Source organism: Aethalodelphis obliquidens, unplaced genomic scaffold (genome assembly GCF_003676395.1).
Source record: "Aethalodelphis obliquidens isolate GAN/ISIS:26980383/991018 unplaced genomic scaffold, ASM367639v1 scaffold23, whole genome shotgun sequence".
NCBI classification, from domain to species: domain Eukaryota; kingdom Metazoa; phylum Chordata; class Mammalia; order Artiodactyla; family Delphinidae; genus Aethalodelphis; species Aethalodelphis obliquidens.
The window spans coordinates 21782464-21809913 of NW_020837967.1; the positions used below are offsets into that span (position 1 = coordinate 21782464).

At 43.2% G+C, this 27450-nt stretch overlaps 1 protein-coding gene across 1 annotated transcript in view; it reads right to left on the reverse strand.

Annotated features, from left to right (window-relative positions):
* The window catches only part of CUBN (cubilin), a 281114-nt gene that overhangs the window by 109021 nt on the left and 144643 nt on the right, over window positions 1-27450 (reverse strand). Inside the window, exons 33-37 of the mRNA XM_027121967.1 lie at window positions 16622-16781; window positions 14260-14373; window positions 12428-12538; window positions 10909-11037; window positions 9777-9909 (exon numbers count right to left, since the gene is read on the reverse strand). Coding sequence (XP_026977768.1) covers window positions 9777-9909; window positions 10909-11037; window positions 12428-12538; window positions 14260-14373; window positions 16622-16781 — 647 coding nt within the window. The remainder of the gene's footprint in view (window positions 1-9776; window positions 9910-10908; window positions 11038-12427; window positions 12539-14259; window positions 14374-16621; window positions 16782-27450) is intronic.

Consider the following 27450-nt stretch of genomic DNA (forward strand, 5'->3'; position numbering starts at 1 on the left):
AAAAGCCCTTTGATCTAGCAATTATGAGGCCTATTAAGCCGTGTGAAGGACTTTGAACTTTATCATAAGAACGATGTTCATGGTTTATTCATCACTGGATATAAAACGTCAATTATGGGAGTAACATGTGCTTTATATATGAAGCATCTAGCAAGGGTGCAACAGTGCTTATGTGTATAAAGTACGGGCTTAATAAATATTTGTTGAACAAAGAAGTATATATATATATATATATATAGTTATATAGTTATATAGTTATATATATATGGTCACATATATATATTTTTTTCCCATACAAAACTTTGTGCTTTTAGTAAAGACAAAAGCAAACAAAACCTCTTTCCCACGTGGCAACTTAAACTTGTATTGCCTTTCAGGTGTTCAGAGGGTGTCTTTGTTTTGACACAATGCCAGCGGGACCCTGAAGAGGCACTGTCTGATCGATGGGCTAAAACAAAGTAACCTGAGATGTTTGAATGTGGTCCACAAATAGGACTTCTCTTTCATGTTTAAAAATCCATTCTTGATGCACAGAATGGCATGCCTAGAAGAGGAGCAAGACTTTTTTGAATAAACAGAGCAGTGTCTCCAAAACAATCTTCTCTCCAAGCAAGTTACTTCTTATATTCTTTTCAAGACAGAATTATCAACCCCAACCAAAGCCCAATAATCTATGACACAGTAAAACAAATAACTTCTAATTTTAAATGGCAATTTAAATACCAATGTCTTGGGACTTCCCTGGTGGCGCAGTGGTTGAGAATCTGCCTGCCAAGACAGGGGACATGGGTTTGATCCCTGGTCCGGGAAGATCCCACAGGCCGCGGAGCAACTAAGCCCGTGAGCCACAACTACTGAGCCTGCGCTCTAGAGCCCATGAGCCACAACTACTGAAGCCCGCACGCCTAGAGCCTGTGCTCCACAACAAGAGAAGCCACTGCAATGAGAAGCCCACACACCACAAAGAAGACCCAATGCAGCCAATAAATAAATAACTAAATAAATACCAATGTCTTATCATCCAATGTTTATGAAGCACTCATTACCAGTGTGGCATGTCACAAGTATCTCTCTACTGATGGGATTAAAAGGTCCCATTTCACTTACCATGTGCTTTTCACTAACAACTTCCAGAAAATATATTATTGTTGTTTAATTTAACCTAAGACCACTCAGAATGTGGCAGGATCCTACTGTTGATTGCATGTCCATAGCCCATATTCAAAAAGGCTTACAGTTCAACGAGGAACATGAGAGTGATTTTACAAATCAACCACTAAACTCTGTAAAAAATTAATAAAGAGATACCTCAGTTATACAAAGCTGAGAAACCAGAAGAAGGAGCTCTCACACCCTCTGAAGGTAGCAGAGCCCAAGAGGAAGAAGAAAGACTCCTCTTCTTTCTTGGCTTGGACTTAGCCAATAAGAAGCCATGGACTCTGTTCACTGAAGCCCTCCCAGCTTCCTTTTCCCTGTAGAAAAGCATCCTCCTTCTTCTGCTGTGCAGGGACTTGCAGGGGCTCACCATAGGTGCAGACCCTGAATTGCAATTCTCTGCTGATCCTGAATAAACCCATCTTTGATGGAGAAGTATCTGGCATGCTATTTATTTCAGATCAACATTTCATTGGTTTGATAAGCAAACAGGTATGGTACCCACAAATCCAGCCCACTGTCACTCACTGTTTTTCTTGCCAACCCTGGAGTTTAATGGTATGTCCTTCTCCTGGATCCAAGCTCACACTCTCTTAGCGTTTGAAGCTCTCCAGGTTTTATTTGGAATCTGTTTCAAAGCTTCATCTTTCTGGTCAATGCTTTGTTCTGTACATGAGTATTCACTTGGCACTTCTATCTGATTTGAGATTAGGCGGTTTCAACTGAAACTGGCTAGACTTCGACCCATTCCTTCAGGAGCAGGGGCTGTTTCACTGAAACTGTGCCAGTTTTTGTCCAGCCTTCAGCATATTCCTTTGCAAAGGGCTATTCTCTGGACACTGGCTGAAAAAACCTTTGGCCTGGCTCTTCTAGGACCAAGACGTTTCCTTAGAATTGGCTGTTATTCAGGCTTCCGAGCTGTTTGAATTGAGCTGTTTGTGTTGTAAAATGTTTGAAAATTGTTCTTTTACTTTAGAGAAAAACCTCTGAGAAATGGAAGCCCAGTTTTTGAGAGTACCCACACCCCCAACAGGGACTCTGGCAGATCTGATGTTTAAGACTAAAGTCCTTCCTCATGCACATTCCTAACTAAATGGACCAACCCGATAAAAGTCTGTCATACAGAGCGAAGTAAGTCAGAAAGAAAAAGACAAATACCGTATGCTAACACATATATATGGAATTTAAGAAAAAAAAATGTCATGAAGAACCTAGGGGTAAGACAGGAATAAAGACACAGACCAACTGGAGAACGGACTTGAGGATATGGGGAGGGGGAAGGGTGAGCTGTGACAGGGCGAGAGAGAGGCATGGACATATATACACTACCAAACGTAAGGTAGATAGCTAGTGGGAAGCAGCCGCATGGCACAGGGATATCGGCTCGGTGCTTTGTGACCGCCTGGAGGGGTGGGATAGGGAGGGTGGGAGGGAGGGAGACGCAAGAGGGGAGAGATATGGGAACATATGTATATGTATAACTGATTCACTTTGTTATAAAGCAGAAACTAACACACCATTGTAAAGCAATTATACCCCAATAAAGATGTTAAAAAAAAAAAAGGCAATTTAGGATATCAATGGCCATTGTGGGGAACTTCTGAAATCCCCAAACTTAACTTTCTTAGAACCAAAGTAGACTACAATAGCTCAAAATTTTCCAGAAATGTGTGGAATACTTACTTTGGTATTTTGAGGCTTCCCAACATTATCTGGAGCCTAGAATTGCCTCTCTACAAAATAAGATTTTAAGGCTAACTGAGGCAAACATAATTAATGAGATAAAATGGCCCCCAATGCCTCAGGCTCTTCTTCCAGCACCATCTGGTCTCTCCATTGGCTCCTCATGGTCAGACCTCATCTCCGGGGCCATCTTCCTCCTTCCTTGCTACACCACCTATGCCTCCTTTGTACTGCCAATTCCCCCATACTAATTCTCTTAATGAGCTTCCCCATTTGAAACTCTTCCCATTCCTGTTTCCTCTGCACTTGTCAGAATATGTCTGTTTACAGCCACTATGGAGAACAGTATGGAGGTTCCATAAAAAACTAAAAATAGAAATACCATATGACCCAGCAATCCCACCACTAGGCATATACCCTGAGAAAACCATAATTCAAAAAGAGTCATGTGTCATAATGTTTACTGCAGCTCTATTTACAATAGCCAGGACATGGAAGCAACCTACGTGTCCATCAACAGATGAATGGATAAAGAAGATGTGGCACATGTATGCAATGGAATATTACTCAGCCACAAAAAGAAACGAAATTGAGTTATTTGTAGTGAGGTGGATGGACCTAGAGTCTGTCATACAGAGTGAAGCAAGTCAGAAGGAGAAAAACACATACCGTATGCTAACACATATATATGGAATCTTAAAAAAAAAAAAAAGGTTCTAATGAACCTAGTTGCAGGGCAGGAATAAAGATGTAGACATAGAAAATGGACTTGAGGACATGGAGTGGGAGGGTGAAGCTGGGGTGAAGTGAGAGTTGCATCCACATATATACACTACCGAATGTAAAATAGATAGCTAGTGGGAAGCAGCAGCATAGCACAGGGAGATCAGCTCAGTGCTTTGCAATGACCTAGAGGGGTGGAATAGGGAGGGTGGGAGGGAGGCTCAAGAGGGAGGGGATATGGGGACGTGTGTATGCATATGGCTGATTCGCTTTGCTGTGCAACAGAAACTAACACAGTATTGGGAAGCAATTATACTCCAATAAAGATCTATTAAAAAAAAATAAACATAAGCCTTCTGAGAACCCAGAGGCTAAGCCCTTAGTTTTTTGTACTCCCTGGACTAAGGCTGAACTGCAATCCATAAGCAAAGGCTTTCCCAAAGTCACTGGAGATGCTCACAAATTGCTGGACAATTTAATATAGTCATTCAAACTTGTCAACCTGGTTTCTCTGACTTATATCAGCTAGTTCATATGCTGGTGAGTGAGGGCCAGGCTCAGCATTGGATGAAAACCACTAATTGGGGGAAATCCTAAAAGGTCTCTAGAATTACAGCTGGGAGACCAGCCTGCTATCTTTTTTTTAAAGATTTAATTTAATTTATTTTTTTGGCTGTGTTGGGTCTTCGTTGCTGTGCGTAGGCTTTCTCTAGTTGTGGCGAGCGGGGGTCACTCTTGGTTGTGGTGCGCGGGCTCCTTATTGCAGTGGTTTCTCTGGTTGCAGAGCAGCATGGGCTCTAGGCGCTCAGGCTTCAGTAGCTGCAGCACGTGGGCTCAGTAGTTGTGGCACGTGGGCTCTCGTATGCCCAGTAGCTGTGGCGTGCGAGCTTAGCTGCTCCACAGCATGTGGGATCTTCCCAGACCAGGGATCGAACCCAGTGTCCCCTGCATGGGCAGGCAGATTCTTATCCACTGCACCACCAGGAAAGTCCCCAGCCTGTTATCTTATTATATGATCAGGCTTGGCCAATCCCTAGGCAGCTTCATCAAGCAGTTCCTAGGGTTTCTCCAAAACCTGTTGATTGGAACAAAATCCAGGCATACACACAAAAATCTGATGAAACTGTTCATGATTATTACAATCAACTTCAGGTTATTTTTAAAGAAAATTCTGGTCTTCCTTTAGATGTTGATTCTACCCAGGTAGTTTTTAACTCTATGTTTATTAATGGGCTGAACTGAGACCTTTCCCTTCTAGGAAAAAGGACCAGGATGGAATGGGAAACTATATCTATTCCAGATTTAGTTAATGTGGCAAACCAGCTCTCTCAAACTCTAGATGAGGCACCTCAGAGGAAGACTGCCAGAATTCTTAATCTTCAGCCCCAGCAAATGAAGGCTCCTAAATGAAACCAAAACCCTACTAATTTCTATTATTGCAAAGAGCCAGGACATTGGAAGAGATTGTTACAAATTTAAGTGCTTCAGGTGCCTTCAGCCCTCTAACCAGCCTTTCAACATCCTCCCAATTCTCACTGATGGGGCTCTACAGGGATTTTCCCCAATTCTCCCTCTTAGTCGGCATGGAGGAACATTTCTCTAGATCGGGGATGACGCTCTTCCAGTCCTAACTGACACCAGAGCCACACTCTCGGCGCTCAACCCCGTTACTATAAAGCAGCCTCTGCCTCTGATAGTACTAGAGCTGATTCTGGAAATACTTATCATGTGTCTCCACTGAATCAGCTACCACCTTCCTTATGGGCAAAATCTCCAACTTATGCTGGAGATTCACAACAACAAAATTCACAACAAACCTCCCATCAAGATTTAAGTAGACCTCTCAAAACCTCTTCCCAGAATTAATCAAAAACCTTTTTAAAAAAGATCTTCAAGGCATAAAACCCCTAATAGAAAATTATAAGGCTCAAGGCCTCATAATCCCTTGTACTGTGCTCTGAAACACTACCATTTTACTGGTGAGAAAACCTACAGGTCAAAGGTGAAGGTTTATCTAGGATCTCAAAACAATCAACAGCATTGTTATCTCTTGACATTCTGTTGTCCCTAACCCTTATATGATACTGACGTCATTCCAACTGGAAGCAAATTCTTTCCTGTAATTGATTCATGTAGTACATTCTCTAGTATTCCAGTTTAGGAAGCTAGCCAATACCTTTTTGCCTTTACTTGGGAAGAAAACCAATTAACCTGGACAGTAATGCCTCAGGGTTCTACTCAGAGTCCTTATTTCTCAGGAATCCTGAAGGTTGACCTGGATGATACAAAATTCTCTAGAGATTCAACTACTTCGTTGCAATAGGTGGATGACCTGCTTCTTTGAGCTCCTTCTCAGGCCTCCTCACAGGAAGACTCCATCCACTTGCTAAAGCTTTTAGCCTTAAAGGGACCCAAGGTAGCCAAAGGAAAATTGCAGTTTGCCCAAACCCAGGTTTGATATTTAGGGTATCTGCTATCAGAACAAAGGCTATATCTAGATCCAGATAGACTTCATGGTGACCTAAGTTTCCCAAAACCCCAAACGAAGCACAACTGCAACGTTTTCTCCAGCTAGTTGATTATTGTTGAAATTGGATTCCAAATTTCTCTCCTACGCCTAAACCTCTGTACGTTGTACTCAACAATAAAAACCTCAATGCAATTTTAAGAGAAGAAACAGATGACATAGTCTTTGAGGCCCTAAAGGAGAGTTTGGTGAATCCACCTGCCCTTGGGCATCCCAATGTTCAGATTCTCTTTTTCCTTTTTGTATATGAAAAGAATGGGAATGCCTTTGGGGTACTAATCCCAAAACACAGGGACCACCATTGACCCATAGGGTATTATGGCCAGCAACTGGACCCTGTAGCATGGGGATATCCCCCTTGTCTTAAAGCCATTACAACCACTCCCCTTTTGGTTAAGATCACCGAGAAAATTATTGTGAGATCCCTTTTAACCATCTTTGTACCTCATACAGTAGAAGTTCTGACTTCTCATCACACTCAACATTTCCCAGCCAGCCACCTCACCTCCTGTGAAGTCCTTTGGTTAACTGCTCCTTACATAACTCTCTTCCATTGTAATAACCTTAACTCGGCTACTCCTCTTCCCTCCATCACCAGCAAAGTCCCTCGTGGCGCTTAACACTGATGCACCACCTCCTGACTCCTCAGGATGACCTACAGGGAATTCCACTGGGTCATGCTGACTTCCCATGGTTCACTGATGGTTCTCATTTAAAAGGTGATAATGGCAACTACAGTCCTAGGTATGCTATTAAGACTCCTTTTGATGTTGCTGACGCAGCATCTTTACCTATGGTTACTTCAGCCCAGACTGAATTACATGTTTTTACATGGGCTTATATTTAGCCAAGGACAAAAACTGCCAATATTTATACTGATAGTAGATATGTTTTTAGAGTAGCTCATAATTTTGGAATATTGTGGAAGCAATGTGGCTTCCTTACGTCCAGTGGGAAAAAAAATTTAAGATGGCCCCTGTGTTTAGGAATTATTGGATGCAATAATTTCACCTGCCACTTCAGCTATTATTAAGATTCTGGGGTATTCTGAACTTGACTCTCTGGAAGCGAAGGGAAATCACCTTGCTGATATTTCTGTAAGGAATGCTGCCCTTAAAGGGACCAATAGCAGCCAAACTTCTGTCGTGGTCCAAAGGGAAATTTAGAAAAACTGGCTAGAGAAGCCCAGCAATCAGCCTCAGAAAAAGGAAAACAAGATTGGAAATTCTGGGCTTCCCTGGTGGCACAGTGGTTGAGAGTCCGCCTGCTGATGCAGGGGACGCGGGTTCGTGCCCCGGTCCGGGAGGATCCCACGTGCCACGGCGCGGCTGGGCCCGTGAGCCATGGCCGCTGAGCCTGCGCGTCCGGAGCCTGTGCTCCGCGGCAGGAGAGGCCACAGCGGTGAGAGGCCCGTGTACCAAAAAAAAAAAAAAAGATTGGAAATTCAATAATTGTTGGTTTGATAAAAAGAGAAAGCTCTGGTTTGCATCAATAACAACCTATTCCCACCCAACACTCTAAAACTCCCACTCCTCACTGCTGTACGTGCATTAAACCATTGTTCTACTGACAAGATGATAGCCTTCATGAATCAATATTAGAGGAGAAACATTAACAAGGCTGAAAAAAGTGCCAACCCTCACTTGTCCCACTTGTCCAAAGTAGAACCAGGGAAGCCTGTTCATACTGCTCCCAGACACTGTAAATTGCCTAATGGACAGTTCAAGCTCTGGTAAGTGGATTTCATACAATTTCTTCCTCTAACGGATATAAATATGTTTTAGTCATGGTCCATATGTTTTCACACTGGACTGAAGCCTTCCCTTGCAGACAGCCTACTGTCCCTTCTGTGGCAAAAGTCCTTTTGGAAAAGATGATCCCTACCTGGGGAACTCATCTCAAACTTCATAGCGATCAAGGAATCCATTTTACTGGCCAGGTACTTTGACAAGTCTGCTCTGTTTGGCTCGTTTTACAACACTTTCACTGTGCTCACCACCCTTATTCCTCTGGTTCAGTCGAGCACACTAACAGCACCATTAAGACTCAACTGGCAACATTTATAGAGGCCCTCCAAACATCTTGGTCAAAAGCACTGCCGTCTGTCCTTCTAAATCTTGGATCTTCTGCTTTTGGAACTCATAAACTCTTACCACTTGAGATAGTCACATAATTTCCAATGCACTTGGTTCCCACTTCTTTTGACACACGACTGATAAAAGGAGAGATATTCCAACATTGCAAAGGATTAATTGCCTCTATTAAAAATAACCATGTTTTAACAGAGCGATCTTTTCATAGTGTACCCTTGGGAGATGAAGACATTAAGCACCACATCTTGCAACCTAGAGATTTTGTCTATTGCAAAAGAGTCCTCCAGAAGAACTCACTTCAACCTCATGGAAAGGTCCCTCTCAGGGACTGCTAGCCAACCCTTGTGACACCAAGCTCTGCGAAACAGACTGTTGGATTTATGTGGCACACCTGAAGAAATCACTGGACCCTGACTGTACCTGTACATCACCTGGTGACCTGAAAGTAAACATTTTCTGGAATTGAAGCAGACGACATCTGACGAGACAGCTTTCCCAAGATATACTTTTGAGGATGACATAAGGCTTCAGATGATCTCCAATGTCTATGATCTTGATATCATATGGACTTTAGATAAAAAGCACCTGAGAGTTCTCCCTCCTAGCCCTCCTAATTACTCAGACATGACCTTAATAGATTTTCAATCTGTTCACTTTCTCTCTGACATGAAATACTATACCAGGAAAGGTCCTTCCTGACATTGACACACAAAAATCCACTGAAACTAGAAACCCTGACTCCAGATCAGCAATGATTTCAGAGAAAGATTATGATAAAAAGGGGGAAATGTAAAAAATTAATAAACAGAAACCTCAATTAAATAGAGTCAGGATACCAAAAGGGGGAGCTCTCATGCCCTGCAGAAATAGCAGAGTCCAACAGGAAGAAGAAAGGCCTCTCTTCTTTCCTGAAGGGCTCAACCAATGAGAAGCCTTGGATTCTCTGTTTATTATAACCCTCTAAACTTCCTTTTCTTCTTTATAGAAGTGTTCTCCTGCTCTCGCAATACAGGGACTTGCACGTGTCTTGCCATGGTTGCAGACCCCAAATTGCAATTCTCTGCTGATCCCAAATAAACTCATCTTTGCAATTTCCTGTTGATCCTAAATAAACTCATCTTTGCAATTCTCTGCTGATACCAAATAAACCCATCTTTTCTGCCAATGGTGGATTAGCATGGGGATAAGACATAAGGGTGAAGAAGGCTTAACTGAGATGGGGATTTCTCCTGGAAGAAAGAATGTTAGTGATGCTCTGAAAGAATCTAAATGTTCCTAATTTTTTAAAAAACGATAAAATTAATGTTCTCTGAAAATGAGAATTCCAAAAAGTAATGTACCAAGAGCTCAGGCATGTACTCTTGGTAATGTTAGGCAGGACTCTAAAACCACTGCAAGAGAATTTTAATGCTATTTATAACCTAAACTATGACTAAAACAGAGGAAATATGGAAACAGACTTCCTGAAGTTCCCGCCACATTCTCTAACAGTTGTTTGGACAAATATGCTATTCGTTGTCCATCCTATTAGTAACACTGCTTCCTTCCTGCAGAGTCATTCTCCCTGAAACAATATACTATAAAAAAGGACTTACATAAAAGACAGCTGGAGCTGGTTGCCAGGGGAACTGACAATGTTCCAGACACATTCCACATTAGAGGGATAAATTTCTGGGTAGCCAGGGCTGTTGAAGATGCCTTCAGCCATGTGGAAGATGCCACCACAAGCTAGAAGAAAAGAGAAACAAAGTGAGTGGCAGATTAAATATTGAATACAAGACACCATAAGATAAAGGAGAAAGAACACTAGAACAGCTGTTATCAGCGTCAAAGGATATGCCATTTTCATTTCATAATTAAAAAAATCCATATCATATATAATAAGGAAAAGATTCTGAAACCTGAAAACTAAAAGCCACAGGGTATGGTGGATTAGAAGGAACCTCAGTAGTTTCTTTTCTAAAAGCCTTTTCTCCCTGTGAACTCTAACTTTATGTAATAAAAGACTCATTTTAATTCTGTAGCCCCTCGGTAATTCTGACCAGGATGACTTTCACCCCTGGCCTAGAACAGAAGGCAGCATTTCAGCTTTTCCTTCTCAGGAGAGCACAGAAACATGCACACATCTCCTTGGTGTTCTAAGGCTTTTAGCTGCTAATAACCAGGAAGCCAGCAGCACTCTCCTGGCTAAGAGCCCCAGCACTGGGTGCCCCTCTTTCCCCTCCTCCCCATAAGCCACCATCCATCCTGCATCAGTGACAACACCCAGCCCTGCCTGAGCGCAGCTGTGAGGCCAGGGAGACTAAAGAACAGCAGTTGTCCACCCATAAGAGATGCCATCAGACACTGTCCATCAGGGGCTCCCTTAACAAACGTATCATGAAGGGGAACAAGGAGACACCGACAAGATAGTCTCCCAAGATCATTCCAGCCAGTTCTCCCCGCTTCCAGAGCTCATCCGTGTAGCGTCAGCCACAATTGCCAAGGTATGGGAACAACCTAAGTGTCTGTCGATGGACGACTGGGTAAAGAAGATGTGGTATAGAGTTCACTACTGCTAGACTTTACAAGCGTGTTGACCTAATATGAAAGACAGTGAGGTTAGTCATAGAGGTGATCTAGGAAACTAGCTCCGAATGCTGAATGTAGAAGAATCCCAAATAATAAACCAAGGACTTTCTACACATTTCTCTTAACCTAGTAGCGCCATTTGCTACCATTTCTTACCTGATGTTGATGCAGCATACGTGGCGTGGAAACCACCAAAATTCGCTATAGCATCCGAGACGAACCTCAGTGTCAGAGCATTGCTGAAGGAAGTGATGGGGTGGGGCATGGAGGGGCCACAGTATCGGCCTAAATAATGAAGACGATGACAAGGAGAATGAATGATGACAAGTAGACACGTATTTTACTAGCATCACAAGAGACCAAAGCAAACAGAAGAAAACACTATTAGGAGAAACATTTAAATCAGGGTCAGTGTTGGGGATGATGCCTGATAATTCAAAACAAGCTGTGAACGCAAGCATAGGGGAGGTGATTCATAAGCATGGTAAAGAATGTTAGGGGGAGGCAGAGTAATACAGATGACCTGCAAATGGAACGAATGCTAAACTCTCCCGTGCGGTAGGGACCCGCGCAAATACACGTGCTAATTCTTAAAAGCAACATATAAGAGCAGAGAAGCACGTGGATGTTGGAACCAAAACACCTGGATTCAATTCAACTCCCGGCTCTGCCACTTACCAGCTACATGACCTGAGTCAAGTTACTTAAGTGCTCTGTGCCTCAGTTTCCCCACTTGAGAGAGGGGACCATTGATAACAGTGAAATCCTGTATCATAAGGGTATGAGGATTAATTGAGTTACTGTTTATAAAGTTCTTAGGATAGCACTCAGCACAAGGTGTTATATAAGTGTCCATTAAATAATGTAGCCTCAACCTCAGTTAAATGCTTATAGACAAAAATCTCAAGGAATACAGTCGGAAGTCTGCAGAGAGCAGAGAGTATTCCTCAATTGCCTGTTATCAACTCAGGCACTGTTCTGGGCACTGGGAATAAAGCAATGGGCAAAGCAAAGTCCCTTCTCTGATGGAGCTTGTCTTCTAGCGCAGGATGAGAACCTTGGATGACAAAGCTCAAATACTCCCAACTCAGGCACTGACACTGTCCCTAACTAAGGCCCTGACACTACTCCTAGCTCAGGAGTGACTCATGGAGAATGTTTAAATAACCTGAGATTATTTTGCTTGAGAACATTTCAGAAACTATTTAGCAGCAATCCCTAATTTCTACTGGGATGTTTTACAAACAGAACTCTAGATTACCTATCTACTATCTCTCTATCTATCTGTTCTTTTGTTTCCACTGAGGACAAAACCAAAAGAAACATGCTAAATTTGAATACCAGCACTGTGGTCAAATGTTAATAAGAAATGTCTCAGAGAATGCTACTTAATGCTGGAATGCACTGCATTTCACTACTGTCTAAAGCAATCGCAACTTTCAATTAAAAAAAATACATATATAAACTATTCACGTCCTTGAATATGAACAAGCTGAGTTTCTTGAACACCACATTACATCCTACTTTCTTAGCCTCCCATTATCTTTACATGGCTTATGACGCTCTTCATAGTTATTGGAAACATTCTAACCCGGAATGACAGCATATACACATGTAAGCACAGAAACTGTAAAAAGCCAAGGCCACAGATGTGAGCGAGTGAGCGCGGCAGTACCTCGGAGGGGCGCATCATCACGACTGCCGTCCAAAATCTCTAAGAAGTCTCGAGTACATGTTGTGCTGCTTTCAAGTCCAAAGTGGCTAAAGGAGAGGGTGATATGATTGACTGAAAGGGAAAAAGAGAAGACTCTTTAATAACGTTCTGGCAAACAAAACATACAGGGAATGCTATTTCACCTCTGATCCTTTCTCCTGCTGTTTCTCCAGCAGGGGAGCCATGAATCTGGCAGATGTGCACAGGGGGACGGACGGGGGAGGGGGGTGAAGAGGAGAAGTAACAACCGCTCTGCTAAAAGCTTTCCTTTGAAGAGTAATTGAATCCATGCTTTCGAAAATGTCTGTAGATTCTGAAACGCTGGTACTGGGAAGAGAACCCTTGGAGAAGGGCCCTTGGGTGGGTTTATTTCACGGACGATGGGGAATGCATCCACTGCTGCTGTGTTCCTCGCAGAAGTATTTTTCTTAATAGAATAGTTTCCTTAAATTCTAATTCTTTACCTGTGCTTGTAAATAAGACATTTTCCTCTCCGGCACATGTATCCTAGCATTCTCGGTGTTACTTTAAGGCCAGAACCGGGAAAACGGAAGTTCATTCATTTATAAAGAGAGCTTTGAATTACTTGCAGAAAGGTATGTGCCTGGGTACATTTTCCTTTTGTCTTCTTCCAGGGTCCCAAATCTTCCGAATAGGATCTTTCCCTATTGCTGTCTTTATACCAGTGACCTCTTTCATCTAAATGCTTTAGAACTGTTTAGAAATTATCCTTAGGTGCAAGACTGTGGAACTCGAGGCAGGGGACTTCTTTACTCAAGGCTAAGTTCCTGGCTACCTTCTTTGCCTAAGGATTACATCACTGACCCCCAAATGACATGCAGGGCAATAAAGATACCCTTCTGTTAATGCTTAGCATGCCTAGGAAGAATGTTAGAGAATATTTAAGCCAAACTCTTCTTTTTTCAGATTAGCTAATGGGGCCTCATCAGCATAAGTGACTTTCCTATTATCACACAGCTCATTAATTAGAGAGCGGAGTAAAGAACTTAATGCCATTCCCACAGGACGTCTGAAATCATCAGTTTTTCCTGAAAACCTCAAGGAAGGGCAGGGCTCCTTTGGAACGGGATTCATAACGGCCCCGGGATCACCCTCTTCGCGGTCATTCTGCTTGAGTCTTTAGGAATCTCTTCACTTTCTCTGTAAAATGTGGACAGTAATCCTTACTACCAGAGCAGAAAACAAGCTTCTAGGATTCTAAAAAGAACAGAGTGTCAGCACGTATTCCATGTTTCTTAAGGCCTATGCTGGGATTTTTTTTAAATACGTGCATCACAGGAGAGACCAGGTTTTGTAATTAACTTCCACCTTGGTTGAAGACCAATATGCTCATAGCACTGCATCTCCAAACTCTGAGTTATTAATTTTCCGGTCTCTGGTTCTTATTGTTCATTTATTCACTCGGCAGCTGCCTTGAGCATCTACTGCACTCAAGGCACAGGTGTCAAAAACTATTTATTTATCCACTATTTTTGCTTACCCCCAGTCTCACACGCCTGTCATTTCAACTAGGTTACAGGTTTTTGCTTTGTTTCGTTTCCTTTGCTAGGCCTTGAAATTTAAAAAATAATTAAATGAAGAATAAACAGTAAAAGTTACTTCCTACCAGATTAGGAAACCCTTGTTCTTGTGCACATCAGGAAATGGGGCTCCCAAAAACAGGAGAGGAAGGCCATCAATTGTTACCACCGAGGAGGTAAGAACATGAGTCATAGCTGGACTTTCCCACAGCCACCAAGCGTCCTGGATTCTTGTTTATTGTTGTTACTTACACGGAGGCCGGGCTTGAATTATCCAGCTGCAGTTCTGATTGTATGGATAGCTGGCAGGGAACAGGGGAGAGGATATCGTATCAACCGAGTCGCTGAGGATGTAGCCGCCGCAGGCTGAGGGACACACAAGCGCACACGTAATGTCACACACTTTTGATTTCTGCTGACTCTCCAACACAATTATTTGAAGAATGAAAGCATAAATGATGTTTCCTTATTTCTGAAAGGCATGTCAAGGAAGTTCTCTGCCAAGAAAGCTGCACATAAACCCTGAGAAAGTGGCAACATACTCTACATCTGTAACAGTATTCTTCAGTTACGGGGAGTGGGGAGTGGCAAAGAACAACAGAGTAAACGGCTACGAAATGCCTGAATCATTCAACAAAACGCTGGCATTGATTCACTTACTCTGCCCACTTGCAAATTACAGACATAGGGATAATCTCTTTTACGACTGACTTTTTTTTTTTTTTTTTTTTTGCGGTACGCGGGCCTCTCACTGTTGTGGCCCCTCCCGCTGCGGAGCACAGGCTCCAGATGCGCAGGCTCAGCGGCCATGGCTCACGGGCCCAGCCGCTCCGCGGCACGTGGGATCTTCCCGGACCGGGGCACGAACCCGTGTCCCCTGCATCGGCAGGCGGACTCCCAACCACTGCACCACCAGGGAAGCCCCACGACTGACTTCTTTTTTAGGAAAATAAATATTCAGTTGAAAGAGACTTCATAAGGGCGGCTGTGTGTCATCAGGGATGTGCAGAGCCCTGTGGGAGTAGAAGACGGGGGGGTGTACAAGGCATCTCATGGCGCAGACAGCGCTGAAGGAGGATTCGGGGGTGAGGGAGAGTGGCCCAGGGCAGCCCGAGCAAAGACACAGGAGGGCACGGGCTGCACCACACACGCTTGGCCGAAGCATGGGGCGCGTGAGGAGGGTTGAACGATGCTGGAAAAAGAGCAGGGCAGATTCTGTGCCTGTGTGGAGAAGCTTGGGCTCCACGCCCTGGTCGGTGTGGAGGCAGGACAGACAATGGAGCACTGAAGGTCAGAATCAGAACTCGCTACTGCACGTTGACTTTGGAGGAATATGGGAGAAGGGCAGGTGAGGCCGGGAGGCTGCTATAGCAGCCCAGAGAAGACCCGCTGGGGACTTCCTTGCTATGAAGCAAAACGTAAGTGATTAATTAAATGAAAAGAAAGAGTGTTAAGAAGCTGTTCTTGGGCTTCCCTGGTGGCGTAGTGGTTGGGAGTCCGCCTGCCGATGCAGGGGATGCAGGTTCGTGCCCCGGTCCGGGAAGATCCCACATGCCGCGGAGCGGCTGGGCCCGTGAGCCATGGCCACTCAGCCTGCGTGTCTGGAGCCTGTGCTCCGCAACGGGAGAGGCCACAACAGTGAGAGGCCCGCGTACCGCAAAAAAAAAAAAAAAAAAAAAAAGAAGCTGTTCTTTCTTTGAAAGAACTTCGCAGTCTTCTTGCTCCAAAGCCTACAGTGCACCTTGGGCAGACCTCAACCCAGAAACTCTTCCTAGCCAGGGCTCTTTACTGCAGAATCCGGGCAAGCCAAGTCCACTGAAACAGATGAAATGACTAAATAGACCACACTTGTTTGAAATGACAAGGATCCTCCCAATAAAAATCAAAGGCGTATTAAGGGGACAACAACCCACCCAGCTCTGGGTTCCGTCTCTGACAGTGGAATAAAGGGTTAATCTCTAAAATGCCCAGATGAAAGGCAATGGGTGAAAAGGTCTAGTAGGAAGTGGTGCTTTAAGAAAAAAAAATGGGGAATTTCCTTGCGGTCCAGTGGTTAGGACTCAGCGCTTTCACTGCCGTGGCCTGGGTTCGATGCAAGCCGCATAGTGCGGCCAAAAAAAAAAAAAAGAAAAGAAAAGAGAAAAGAAGAAATCAATGGAAAACAATACTGATTCTTCAGGTGGAGGGCAACCACTACCTTGAGGGTTAGAACCTGACTTTATATTACAAGAAAGTCTTGTAATTTATAGTAGCGTATCTCTTAGCATAAAACTTTGGATAAATACTAGATAATATATCTGTGAATAAATGAATCTGGATAAACACTTCTTTAATAGTGTCTCTAATATTAAAGGCACTTTTAAGTGTTATTCTGAAAAGTTGCTTGAGAGATACAGCGATCCCAAGGAAGTTCAGGTCACCTTAGTTAGACAAAGTAAAAGTTAAAAGTATCAACAGTTGGAATCATTGCAAACCACGGTTCCTTTGTTCTACTTAAGTTGTCGCATGTTAAGTAGAAAGCTGGGACCGATTTCAGTCTCATTTTACTGTAGCACCGAGAGGGGCACTTAAGAACAGATGGTTTGTGCTTCCGGGAGACCCGCGCGGAACTTGCCTTGTCTGAAGTGAGCGCGGAAGCCCCGGCTCTGTCTGGAAGGGCCAGACTGAAATCGCAGGAAGAGGCTGTTTCCTGAAGAGGTGAAGGGGTTCCTCAGCTGCTGTCTTCCACACACACTGGCAAGGCGAGGGGCTGCAGAGCTTAAACCATCAAATGCCTACAAAGAAACACAACAGGGAACACAGTGGTTGAGAACTTCAGATCTGCCTGCACAAGGTGCCTGTTCCGTGGAGTACCTGCACATCGGTGACCTAGTAGAAAACACATTTGTTGGAATCCAGTGCTTCATTTTATTGTCTTGTCACTCAGGTCCATTGGAGTGTCTGAGTCTTTGGTCATTTCTAGGAAAACTAGGGATTTCAGTAGGAGTTTCTGTGCCCGAGAAACTCGCCATTAGATCCCTGGATGTCTTTATAAATGCCAGGCCTTACCCTGCTTTCTAACTCTCCTGACTCCAGGGCAGTTACATCATGGGCCATGCTCACATGTGCTGACACAAGAATGAATATGGAGCAAATACATAAGAAATAATGAGGAGGAATCATTCATTTTCAGAAACCCAGCCTTTGCTGGAACTTTGTGCTCTTCATGGGGTCATGGTCAAGAGGAAGAGAAATGGTAGAATTCTTTCAAATGACGTAGTGATGTGAGGCTGATTTAGAAAATTACCTCATTCGTTTAAAAAAGATATTGGGCTCTGTGCTGCCCAGTTCTGCGCTGGGACTTAGCTGACCTTCCATATGTGCCAGTGGAACAGGGTTTACATGACAGACCCCCCAAATTGCTGTACTGGTGTGTGAAATGGAAGCTTGCGCATTGTCTTGGGATTCTGTGTGTCTGGTGTGAATCTTTGAATGCTCTTATGTGTAAACTGGGGGGAAATGAGTTCTTTGTCTCTGGACGATAATAATAATGACAGCAACCGTTCATGAAACGTTTACTATGAGCCAGGAACTGGATTCAGCCTTTCACATATACTCTCCAGTTTCCTCCTCCCCAGATTCCCTCCATTTTCAAGAAGAGGATAACGGATGCACAGAGAGCTCACTGATGTGACCAAGACACACAGTTCCTAAGAGGGAGCAGGACACGGTGAACCAGGCAGCTAGGTTCTGGAGTCCAGAATTAAACCTTCCGTTTTGTCCAATGCAAGATTTCAATTAAGCAAGATAGATGCATCAGCTGGCCCACCGCCAGGGTGGGAGTAAAAGTATGAGGTTAAAATATGACTGTTTCACGCAACATAAATTGCTATTTACGTTTCATAAGCAAGCCCTGGGAGAAAACAGAAAGTCGGGAACTTAATACAAGGGAGGTACACACAAGTGACTTTAGAATACCTAGTGATTACAATCAGCGTTCTCCTTAGCACGTAAGTGTGACTGGGAGGCTATTCTCAGTTTAATTTGTATGAGCACATGAGTCAAACATCAATAGGACCTTTAACTCTAATGAGGGGCGAAAACCTTTACGATGACGAATTTCACATAAATGCTCTGGAGCGTCACTTCTTTTTTTCTTTTTCTTTGTTTCCCTCAATGTCCTAATCTTTAAATCTATATATCCAATAAAACGTTAAAACTGATTTTCACTCAACATTTAAAGGTTGATTAAAAACTAAATGATATATTCTCAACCAATTCAAAATATAGTTTGCAATCTAGTGTGACTGCCTCTTCTGAATACCTTGAGTAGGAGCCAAACCCACACACACGCCATCATTACACAGCCTCTTATACTGCATTTACACTGCAACCTACTCGCAAGTATCACCACCATGGGTTTAATCCAAGATTTGTTTATCTCTGTACTTGGTTTTAAACTTTCCTGAGGTCATAGCTATAACAACGTAGGATTTCAGTAATGTTATATTAATACTACCTTGCTTTAAAGACTACCCTCTTAGAACATCTGGGGTCCAGGGGTCTGGGGAATATGGCAATCGACCCTTGGTCAAGACTGCTTGTACAAGACTACTTGTTTCTCTCAAGGTGACTGGTTTGTTTGCTTAAAAGAGCATTTCTTAAACTTCAGTGGAACATGGGTTCTATGAGGTTTACAGACGTCCCCCAAAAAGCAACAAACAACACCCAACGATACACACACATGCAGAGGATTTTTACAAGTCCATGAACTCACAAAGCCAAGACTCCTCTAGTTTCCTTTCTCTCTCTCCAAATTCAGAGGGCTAGGGAGTAAGTAGATACTGTTCCTTCCCTTTCTAAGTTGTCTTTTTCTCTCTGAATGGTTGAAATCCTCTTAAGGCAAAATAAGGAAGGTAGAAAGTGAAGGCGAAAGTCATTCAGAAAGTCCCATGAATGAACCATTTCCCTGGAGGTTCTTTAAAAGAACACATCTTCTAGGAGGTCTACATGTTTCCAGCCCCTCCTACCCCCGAGATCCTGGAATCACAGGACTCTGGCTGAAATCCATACACCTGGGGCATTACTTCACAAGGAACAGATCCAAGATAGAAGGTTTCCAATGTCCCTAAATCAAAATTATATACCAATGTCACCCTACATTTGGTTAGCATGTTGTAATTTTACAAGCACCAGTGCAAACACCTCTAAAACTAGTCCTCAACAGCATGTGATGTTTTTCGTTTTTTTAGTGAAGAAAGTGAGACTTCACAAGTGTGCTAGCTATTAAACTATTGTCTCATCCAATGGGAGCTAGTGACCCAAGATCACGGAGCTACTGAGTAGCAGAACCAGGAACTTAATTCTTCTCTCTCCAAATTCTATATTATATCATGTTACTTCTCTTTACAATGTGTATGATAGTTATTAAGTTATATGTTCCCAATTACCATTTTATGAAAGTGTAAGACCTCACGTTATCAAGGAGACAGCTGGGGTCTTCTTTTTTTTAACAGTTTGGAATAGCAGTCCTTTTATTTGAGAGTAATATCAAATCAATTTAAGCTTTAATTTATAAAATTATAAGGAATCCAACCTCCACTGAGTTATCAAGCTCCGAGCCCAATATGATTCTCTTTTGCCATAATCCCATATTGAAATGCTGATTTTACCAATAGGTCCTTGAAAAGATGCTCAAGACAATTAATCACCAGGAAAATGCAAATCAAAACCAGAATGAGGTATCATCCCACACCTGGCAGAATGAAGGTCAGCATCAAAAAGACTGCAAATAAGTGTTGGTGATACTGTGGAGAAAAGGGAACCCTGGTGCACTGTGGGTGGGAATGTAAATTGCTACAGCCACTATGGAGGTTCCTTAAAAAACTAAAAATAGAACTACCATATGACCCAGCAATCCCACTACTGGAGATTAAGAGGGACAGTTACAAGATAAATGAGTCACGGGGGTGAAACATACAGTGTGAGGAACACAGTCAGTAATAATGTGGTATTTTTGCATGGTGAGGAAGGGGGTCAAAACGTACAAACCTGTTGTTACGAGATGACTAAGAACCAGGGATGTGACGCACAACATGATAAACAGAATCAACACTGCTGTATGTTATACAGGAAAGTTGTTAAGAAAGTTGTCAATCCCAAGAGCTCTCAGCAAAGGGACAAATACTTTCCCTATTTCTTCTCTTTTGTGTCTACATGGGATGATGGGTGTTCACTAAACTTACTGGGGTCATCACTTCACGCTGTACGTAGGTCACATCATTATGCTGTACACCTCACCTTACACAGTGCTGTGTGCTAATTATATCTCAATAAACCTGGAAGAAAATAAACTTGATGTAAAATTTGCAAAAAAAAAACTATAAGAAAAAAACTGCAGGGAAGAAAATAGGAGAAATCTTGTTGCTATTTTTCTAAATTCTAAAGTCATAAAAATTATCAGTATGCATTTCCTTTACTTCCATTTAGTTCCTAAGGCAGAGCTAGCAAATTATATTATTACTGGCTATACACATAACATATTCACATAGCTTATAGATATATAAGCCTTATGTAAGTCTACTGCCAAGAGTTTCCTGGGCCTGGGAATTGATTTTCTGATCTGTTGCTTAGGTGGTAAAAAGAGAAATATACAAAACAAACAAACAAAAAACTGCACATTGTGACTAACTCATTTCTAGATAACTCCAGTAAAATGAAATGTTGAAATTGAATCCACAAAAGAAAAAGCAGCCACCATCCGTGGGAGTTCCAACTACAGGGGCTCTAAACAGGCAGATGGAGTTAAGCAGTAATCTAATTTCTTCGCTAAAGTTAATCAGGGTCTTTATAAAGTATTCAGAGTCTGTCAGATTTCCAGATACCAGCACATACGTTAAAAATACCTGAACTTACCTCTATCATACAAAAATAGGAGACTTTTTAAAAGAACACAGCCTGGCACATAACAGACAATAAACGTCTGATGTACAAATGAGTAAGTAAATATCGTGTATAAAGAGTATATGACCCCTGAGAACAACAGACTCAGGTTGAGGAAAACCCAGAGTTAAGAAAGAAAGCTGCTTCTTGTCTCGTGGACTGGGCAGCACAAGCGCACAGCAGGCACGACGGCGGGGAAGAGGTTATTCACCGTGGGAAAGAGGTCAAGTGGAGCTGCCTTCCGGACCCAGAGGGCAGTGGAGGAGGCTCCGATCAAGGTCAGGGGCCAGGCCACACACGCAGCAGCCAGGTGCCCTCTCACGGGCTGTGCCAGCCCCTCACCAGGACCACGAGAGGAGGAGGATGGCGGAAGGTGGGTGGAGGACACCGGACCGACCCCCAAGGCCCAGAGTATCCAGGACACACGACATTACGGTACCACCGGGGACCCTCTATATACCCTGAGCTGTAGCCAGAGGGTAGAACTGAGCCAAACATTTATGAACTTTAATACTTGATGCTTTATAATGTTAAGGAGATCTAAGTAAATATCAACCGCTTTTCAAAGCTGACACGTGTCACGTGTCAACTTCAGCACCAAGTGACGGGGAGGCAAACCATTCAAACGAGAGACCAGCACCCCTTCCAGATGATGTTTAGAGAGGCCAGTGGTCAGAGTCCAGGGACCGGCAATTTGAGAAAATAAAGGAGCCAAGCAAAGGGAACCTTTCGCCTTTCCACATACTTACTGATGATGGAAATATGTATTATATAACAACATGTATTCTTTAAAAGCAGGTGGCAGAATTCCTTTTAAAGAGAAAAAAACAGAAGGTGTTTATTTAGCAAAACACCCTCGCAGGCTCTCAGAGAACGACTGCCAGGGGAGAGATGCTACGTGACTTACTGTGGACGGGTCTCTCTCCTCTCTGTCCTTCAGCTGCCTAATCTGTAAAACTGGACTGACATGAGAATATCGTTCATGCTGTTCGTCAGAATTAAATAAGTTAAAAGGCATAAAGGTACATCGGGTCATTTCTGGCACACAGTAAGTCCTTAATAGATATTAGCCTCTGCTATTAAAGTGGGATGAAGAGATCACTAAATTGCTGTTTAAGAAATGGATAAAACATCGTAGGGAGGGAATGGGAAAGCTAGGGAGGCAAAGACAAAAAGAGGTCCAAAGGTGGGGGTTCATCCGGCACGACGGGAGCCTCAGTTGGAGACATAATCCATGAAAACTGCCCAGCTGGGGTGGTGGGGTGAGCACAGGGTGGCAACTTCTGACCTGGCCCCCAGTGCTTCACGCCCTGTGCAGCAGCCTCTTCCCCGGAGGGTGGCATGGACCTAACGACCTGCTTCTGATAAACAGGACAAGGTCAGAGTGAGGGGTGTCACTGCCATGGCTCGGTTGGGACAGATGGACCCTTGCATCTTGCTGGCAGCCTCTCTTGTTGGCACTGTCCCCTGCGCCCTGGACTGCTCGCCCTGATGAAGCAGCTGCTGTGCTGTGAGATGCTCTGCGGAGAGGCCGCGTGGCGAGGGGCTGAGGGAGGCCTCTAGCCACAGCCTGCAAAGAACAGAATCCTGCCAACAGCCACGTGGTAAGTCACACCGGGGTTCCTGACCCACAGAAACTAGAATTATTGTTGTTTTGAGCTATTACGTTTGGGGATACGTTTGTAGGCAGCAACAAATAACCAATCCAGGGGGTGTGAAATGAGGCACTGAGCAAGGAATGCACACTGGAGTTTTTAGGGCAAGGATGTCTAATATCACATTTTAGCTCACCTGCAATATTTAGGCAGTCTACCATATAAAAGAGCCTCACGTGTGTAGTATTTTGGAGAAATAAAGCAAAGAGGTCTAAATCCTAACTTTTTCTTAAAAAGGGGTAGAGAGAAAGGGAACGGCCATAAGAAGCAAGAGACAGAGGCCTTGAAATGTAAACAGTGACAAGAAACGGACATCTGGGTGACCACTCCCCCCCGCCTCACTTCTCCACACAAGAGTCCCTGGAAATATTATGGGACGATGGGTTTCCCAGGCCTCTGAGTCTCCTTTCCCTCACCTGGAGCGACCCCTGTGTCACCTTCCACTGAAGGGACCAAAAGTCATTCATGGAACTTAGTGACTTGGAAATTACTTGAGGTCTAAGGGGTGACTGGCTGTAGTGACGGGGCAGCCGGGGGGTGGGCTGAGTTGTGTACACAAAGGGAAGAAATGGAGAGAGAGTGGCATCTCCACTGTCCTTGGAACCGCTGGCCCTCCCAGAGGAGCTGCCGTGGTGACGGTGACCAGCCTGGCGTGAGATGCGCATTCAGCGAATGTGTTACCCTGATGGCGAACGCCCTTGTTTTCTTTCCTTGTTTCTTCCTTAGTTCTTTGGAAAGCAAAGCTATCACAGCTTGTTCAAGAATTCATAAGATCGTTAATGCAGCAGGTTGAGTTAGGGATGACAAAGTATCTGGTCTAGTTCAGGAAGAACAGTGATTTCCTTAAAAATCTCTGTGCTCCTCTCCAATCATTTTCCCTACAACACCGAACCCGGCTTCACAGCACAGCTTCCAAAATGTCCAAAAAGCGGAGCCTAAGTGGATGTCAACACTCACACTCGTCTCAAACCACACTGTTCATGGCCTCTCAGTGCCCAGCCTTCACTGACAGGCTACATACGGGATTTGGCCCATCTGACATTTTCCATCTGACCGACTAAGGCCCAGAGGAGAGCACAGTGATCTTAGGTTCAGAACACCTGGGAAGCACAGGTATCTCGTGATCGGAACACCTGGAAGCACTCTGAGAGTCAGAACACCTAGACTCCAGTCCTGGGTCCATCTGGGATACCTGTTTGTTCCTGCACTTCAGAAGCTTCTGGTTATGAGTTTCATCGTCTTAAAAATGGGGGTAGATAATATGAAGGTAAGTTTCTCCTGTTTCATGATAGGAATGCTCACGCACACATTTTTTAGTGGAATTTGGCAACACAGGAAATGTAAAAGCTAGCTCTTTCACTTCCGGGCGTCTACCCGAGACAAACTCTTGCATGACTGCATTCAGAAATGTGGACAAGAACGTTCCTTGCTGAGGGTTGCCATAGTACAATATCAGAAGCAACTGAAATGTGCACTAACAGTACATGGGTACGTGACTCATGGGATGTTGATAAAGTGGAATCTTGTATCGTGGCAAAAAGAATGCATTAGATCTGAATGCACCACAGTGTAGAAAAACGTTCAAAACAGATTGTTGGATGAAAAGAGTGGATGGAAGAATATGTGTTATGTTGTATTATGTTCATCAGATAAATAAATTATACACAATAATTTATTTACTTGAACATAATACATTTACTTGATGTACATAATACAACATAACACATATTTGTAAAACATGCAAAATAACATTACATACTGTATACAGATGCACACATACCATGAAAAAGTACCAAAATAGCCATGGGAATTGTAAACACACTTTCTCATAAATTGGTTTCCTCTGGGCCAGGGGCTGGGAATGGAACAGTGTGGGCTACACATGGGGCCTCAAAAGGAATGCATTTCTTTTGGGGGGGAAAAAAAAAAACAAAGAACTTGAAGCAAATACGGCCAAATATTGAGATTTAGCAAGGAGGATGTTTTTGTTCATGCTATACTTTACATGCGTTGTGTAGTTGATACTTTTCTGTAGACTTAAAATATTTCATAATAGAGTTTTCAATTAGAAAAAGAGAATCTATATAAAGGAAATAATGGGAAATGTAGACTAGGATTTACATATAAATATGCTCTTCAGAGCACTATTATAATAAGAAAAGAATAGAAGTAATCTAAGTGATCAATGACAAGCTAGTGCTTAACTCAAGTCTACGGTGTCCATGTAACTGATTATAGGGCCAAAGAAATTCTTCTTAAGAAGAAGCATATTAAATAAGCTAAGTGAAAAAAGGCAGGATACAAAACTATACGCAGTTTTATATTAACTCTCTTTGTGTATGTGTAAGTGTGCTTGTGTGTGTTTCTGTAGGAAATGAGCCAAGATGTTAATAGTTTGTCTCTGTATTGCAATATTATGGATGCCATTAATTTCTTATTTTTTCTTTTCTGTATTTTAGAAACTTAGTATGAGGAGCATATAAACATTTAAAATAACATATATATTTAAAGTGCTTAAGTGTTTAGCCAGACGGACATGTACATGACCCCATACAGAGACAGGAAAATATGCTACTCATATAACTGTACTGCAGTATCTAAGCCAGGTGGCTATTCACGCCATTTAATCTAGCCTTTTGCTGCCTGACGGAATGTATCAAGGATGTGGCTTCTGTTTTAAGATTTCCAAGACACGTGTTAGTTGGCTACTACGTACAACCGTAGTCCAGCCCTCTCTCCAAGCTCTAGGCTCAGCTATCTGACTGCATTCCAGACACCATTGCTGGTATGTTCCATCAACCTTGGAAGTCAACGTCTCAAACTGAAATCATCGCCCCCTCCCCCTAATTCCTCCTGCACCTTCATTTCTTTTTTTTTTTTTTCGGTACTCGGGCCTCTCACTGTTGTGGCCTCTCCCGTTGTGGAGCACAGGCTCCGGACGCGCAGGCTCAGCGGCCATGGCTCACGGGCCCAGCCGCTCTGCGGCATGTGGGATCTTCCCGGACCGGGGCACGAACCCGTGTCCCCTGCATCGGCAGGCGGACTCCCAACCACTGCGCCACCAGGGAAGCCCCAGCTTCATTTCTTGCCTCAGTAAATGCCAGAGTATGTACCCAATTGCCAAGCCTTTTTAGATCCCTCCCTTATCCCCCAGTGGAATGGATCCTTATGTTCTGTTAACTCTTCCTCCGACATGTCTCTTGCACCCCTTGCCTCCACCTGCCCGGCAGTGTCTTGCTGTGGGACTTCATGCTGTCTTGCCTAGGTCAGTAAAGGAGCCTAAAATTTCCCCTGCCTGAATTTGTGTCCCCCTTTAATTCAGTCTCCAAACAACTACCCCTGAGCAAGGAGCTTTCTAAAATGTAAAATCCAATACAAAAGGAAGGTAGCGTGTCCCGATCCATTTAAAAACTACTGAATAAAGACGAGCCATCACGGATGCCTTGCTTAGAACCAAGCAGAGTGGCTGATAGGGGTGCGGCGAGTAGCCCCTCCCCCAGGGTCAAAGCCCTGGTGATGGAGTGACTCATGGTCCCCTCGCTGAAACACTCATCACTCACAGGCCAAAGCACATGATGAAGGGGGAAAATGAACATTAGCTTCCTCAGTAATGTTTGTATTTTCATTTCTAGAAGCTGGAATATATTCCCTCAGATCGTTGGAGAGTAGGAGGTGGGAAAATATTCCTACTGTCTTCTTCTTTTACTAAGTGTCATCTTGCTCAGGGAGAAAATAAACCAACTATATGTGTGGGTTAAAATGAGTATAAACTGGAGTAAGAAGAAAGCATTTCAATTCAAAAGCAAAACACACAGCATGTTTTACATTCCCCAAAGTACGCCAATGCTTCACCTTAACTTCAGAGCTAAGCTTTCTATGCAAAAAATTATAAACGTATATGAACTTGCTTTTCTTTTCATTTTCTGCACTATCACTTTTTTCCTTCTTAACTCACTTGTGAATCTTCTAGGAGGTATCAAAACAAGCCACTTCTGAAGTGAAAAGAATTTAACGAGATGATATAGTGAAGAGTGTGTGAAAATTTTTATAATATATTAGTTAAGATTAAAAAAATACTTTAAGATAAAATAAGCCTGTTCACAAACTAATCATGATAGCAATGAACTAAGGATTATGGATCCAGGTCTGTGTACCTAAGGTTCACAATTTTCAAAAAGATAAGTTTAGACCTTTAACATAGTATAGTAGTAATAGAAGCAGTAATAGTAGTAATAGAAACACCAGGAGCAGCAGCTAACACTTATCTGTACCAGACACTGTGATTAATGCTTTAAGCATATTTTTTAAAATTCCATCTTTCTTTCTTTTTTTTTAACATCTTTATTGAAGTATAATTGCTTTACAATGGTGTGTTAGTTTCTGCTGTATAACAAAGTGAATCAGCCTTACATATACATATATCCCCATATCCCTTCCCTCTTGCGTCTCCCTCCCACCCTTCCTATCCCACCCCTCTGGGTGGTCACAAAGCACCGAGCTGATCTCACTGTGCTATGCGACTGCTTCCCACTAGCTATCTATTTTACGTTTGGTAGTGTATATATGTCCATGCCACTCTCTCACTTCGTCCCAGCTTACCCTTCCCCCTCCCCGTGTCCTCAAGTCCATTCTCTAGTAGGTCTGCGTCTTTATTCCTGTCCTGCCCCTAGGTTCTTCAGAACCATTTTTTTTTAAGATTCCATATATATGTGTTAGCATATGGTATTTTTCTCTTTCTGACTTACTTCACTCTGTATGACAGACTCTAGGTCCATCCACCTCACTACAAATAACTCAATTTCGTTTCCTTTTATGGCTGAGTAATATTCCATTGTATATGTGTGCCGCATCTTCTTTATCCATTCAT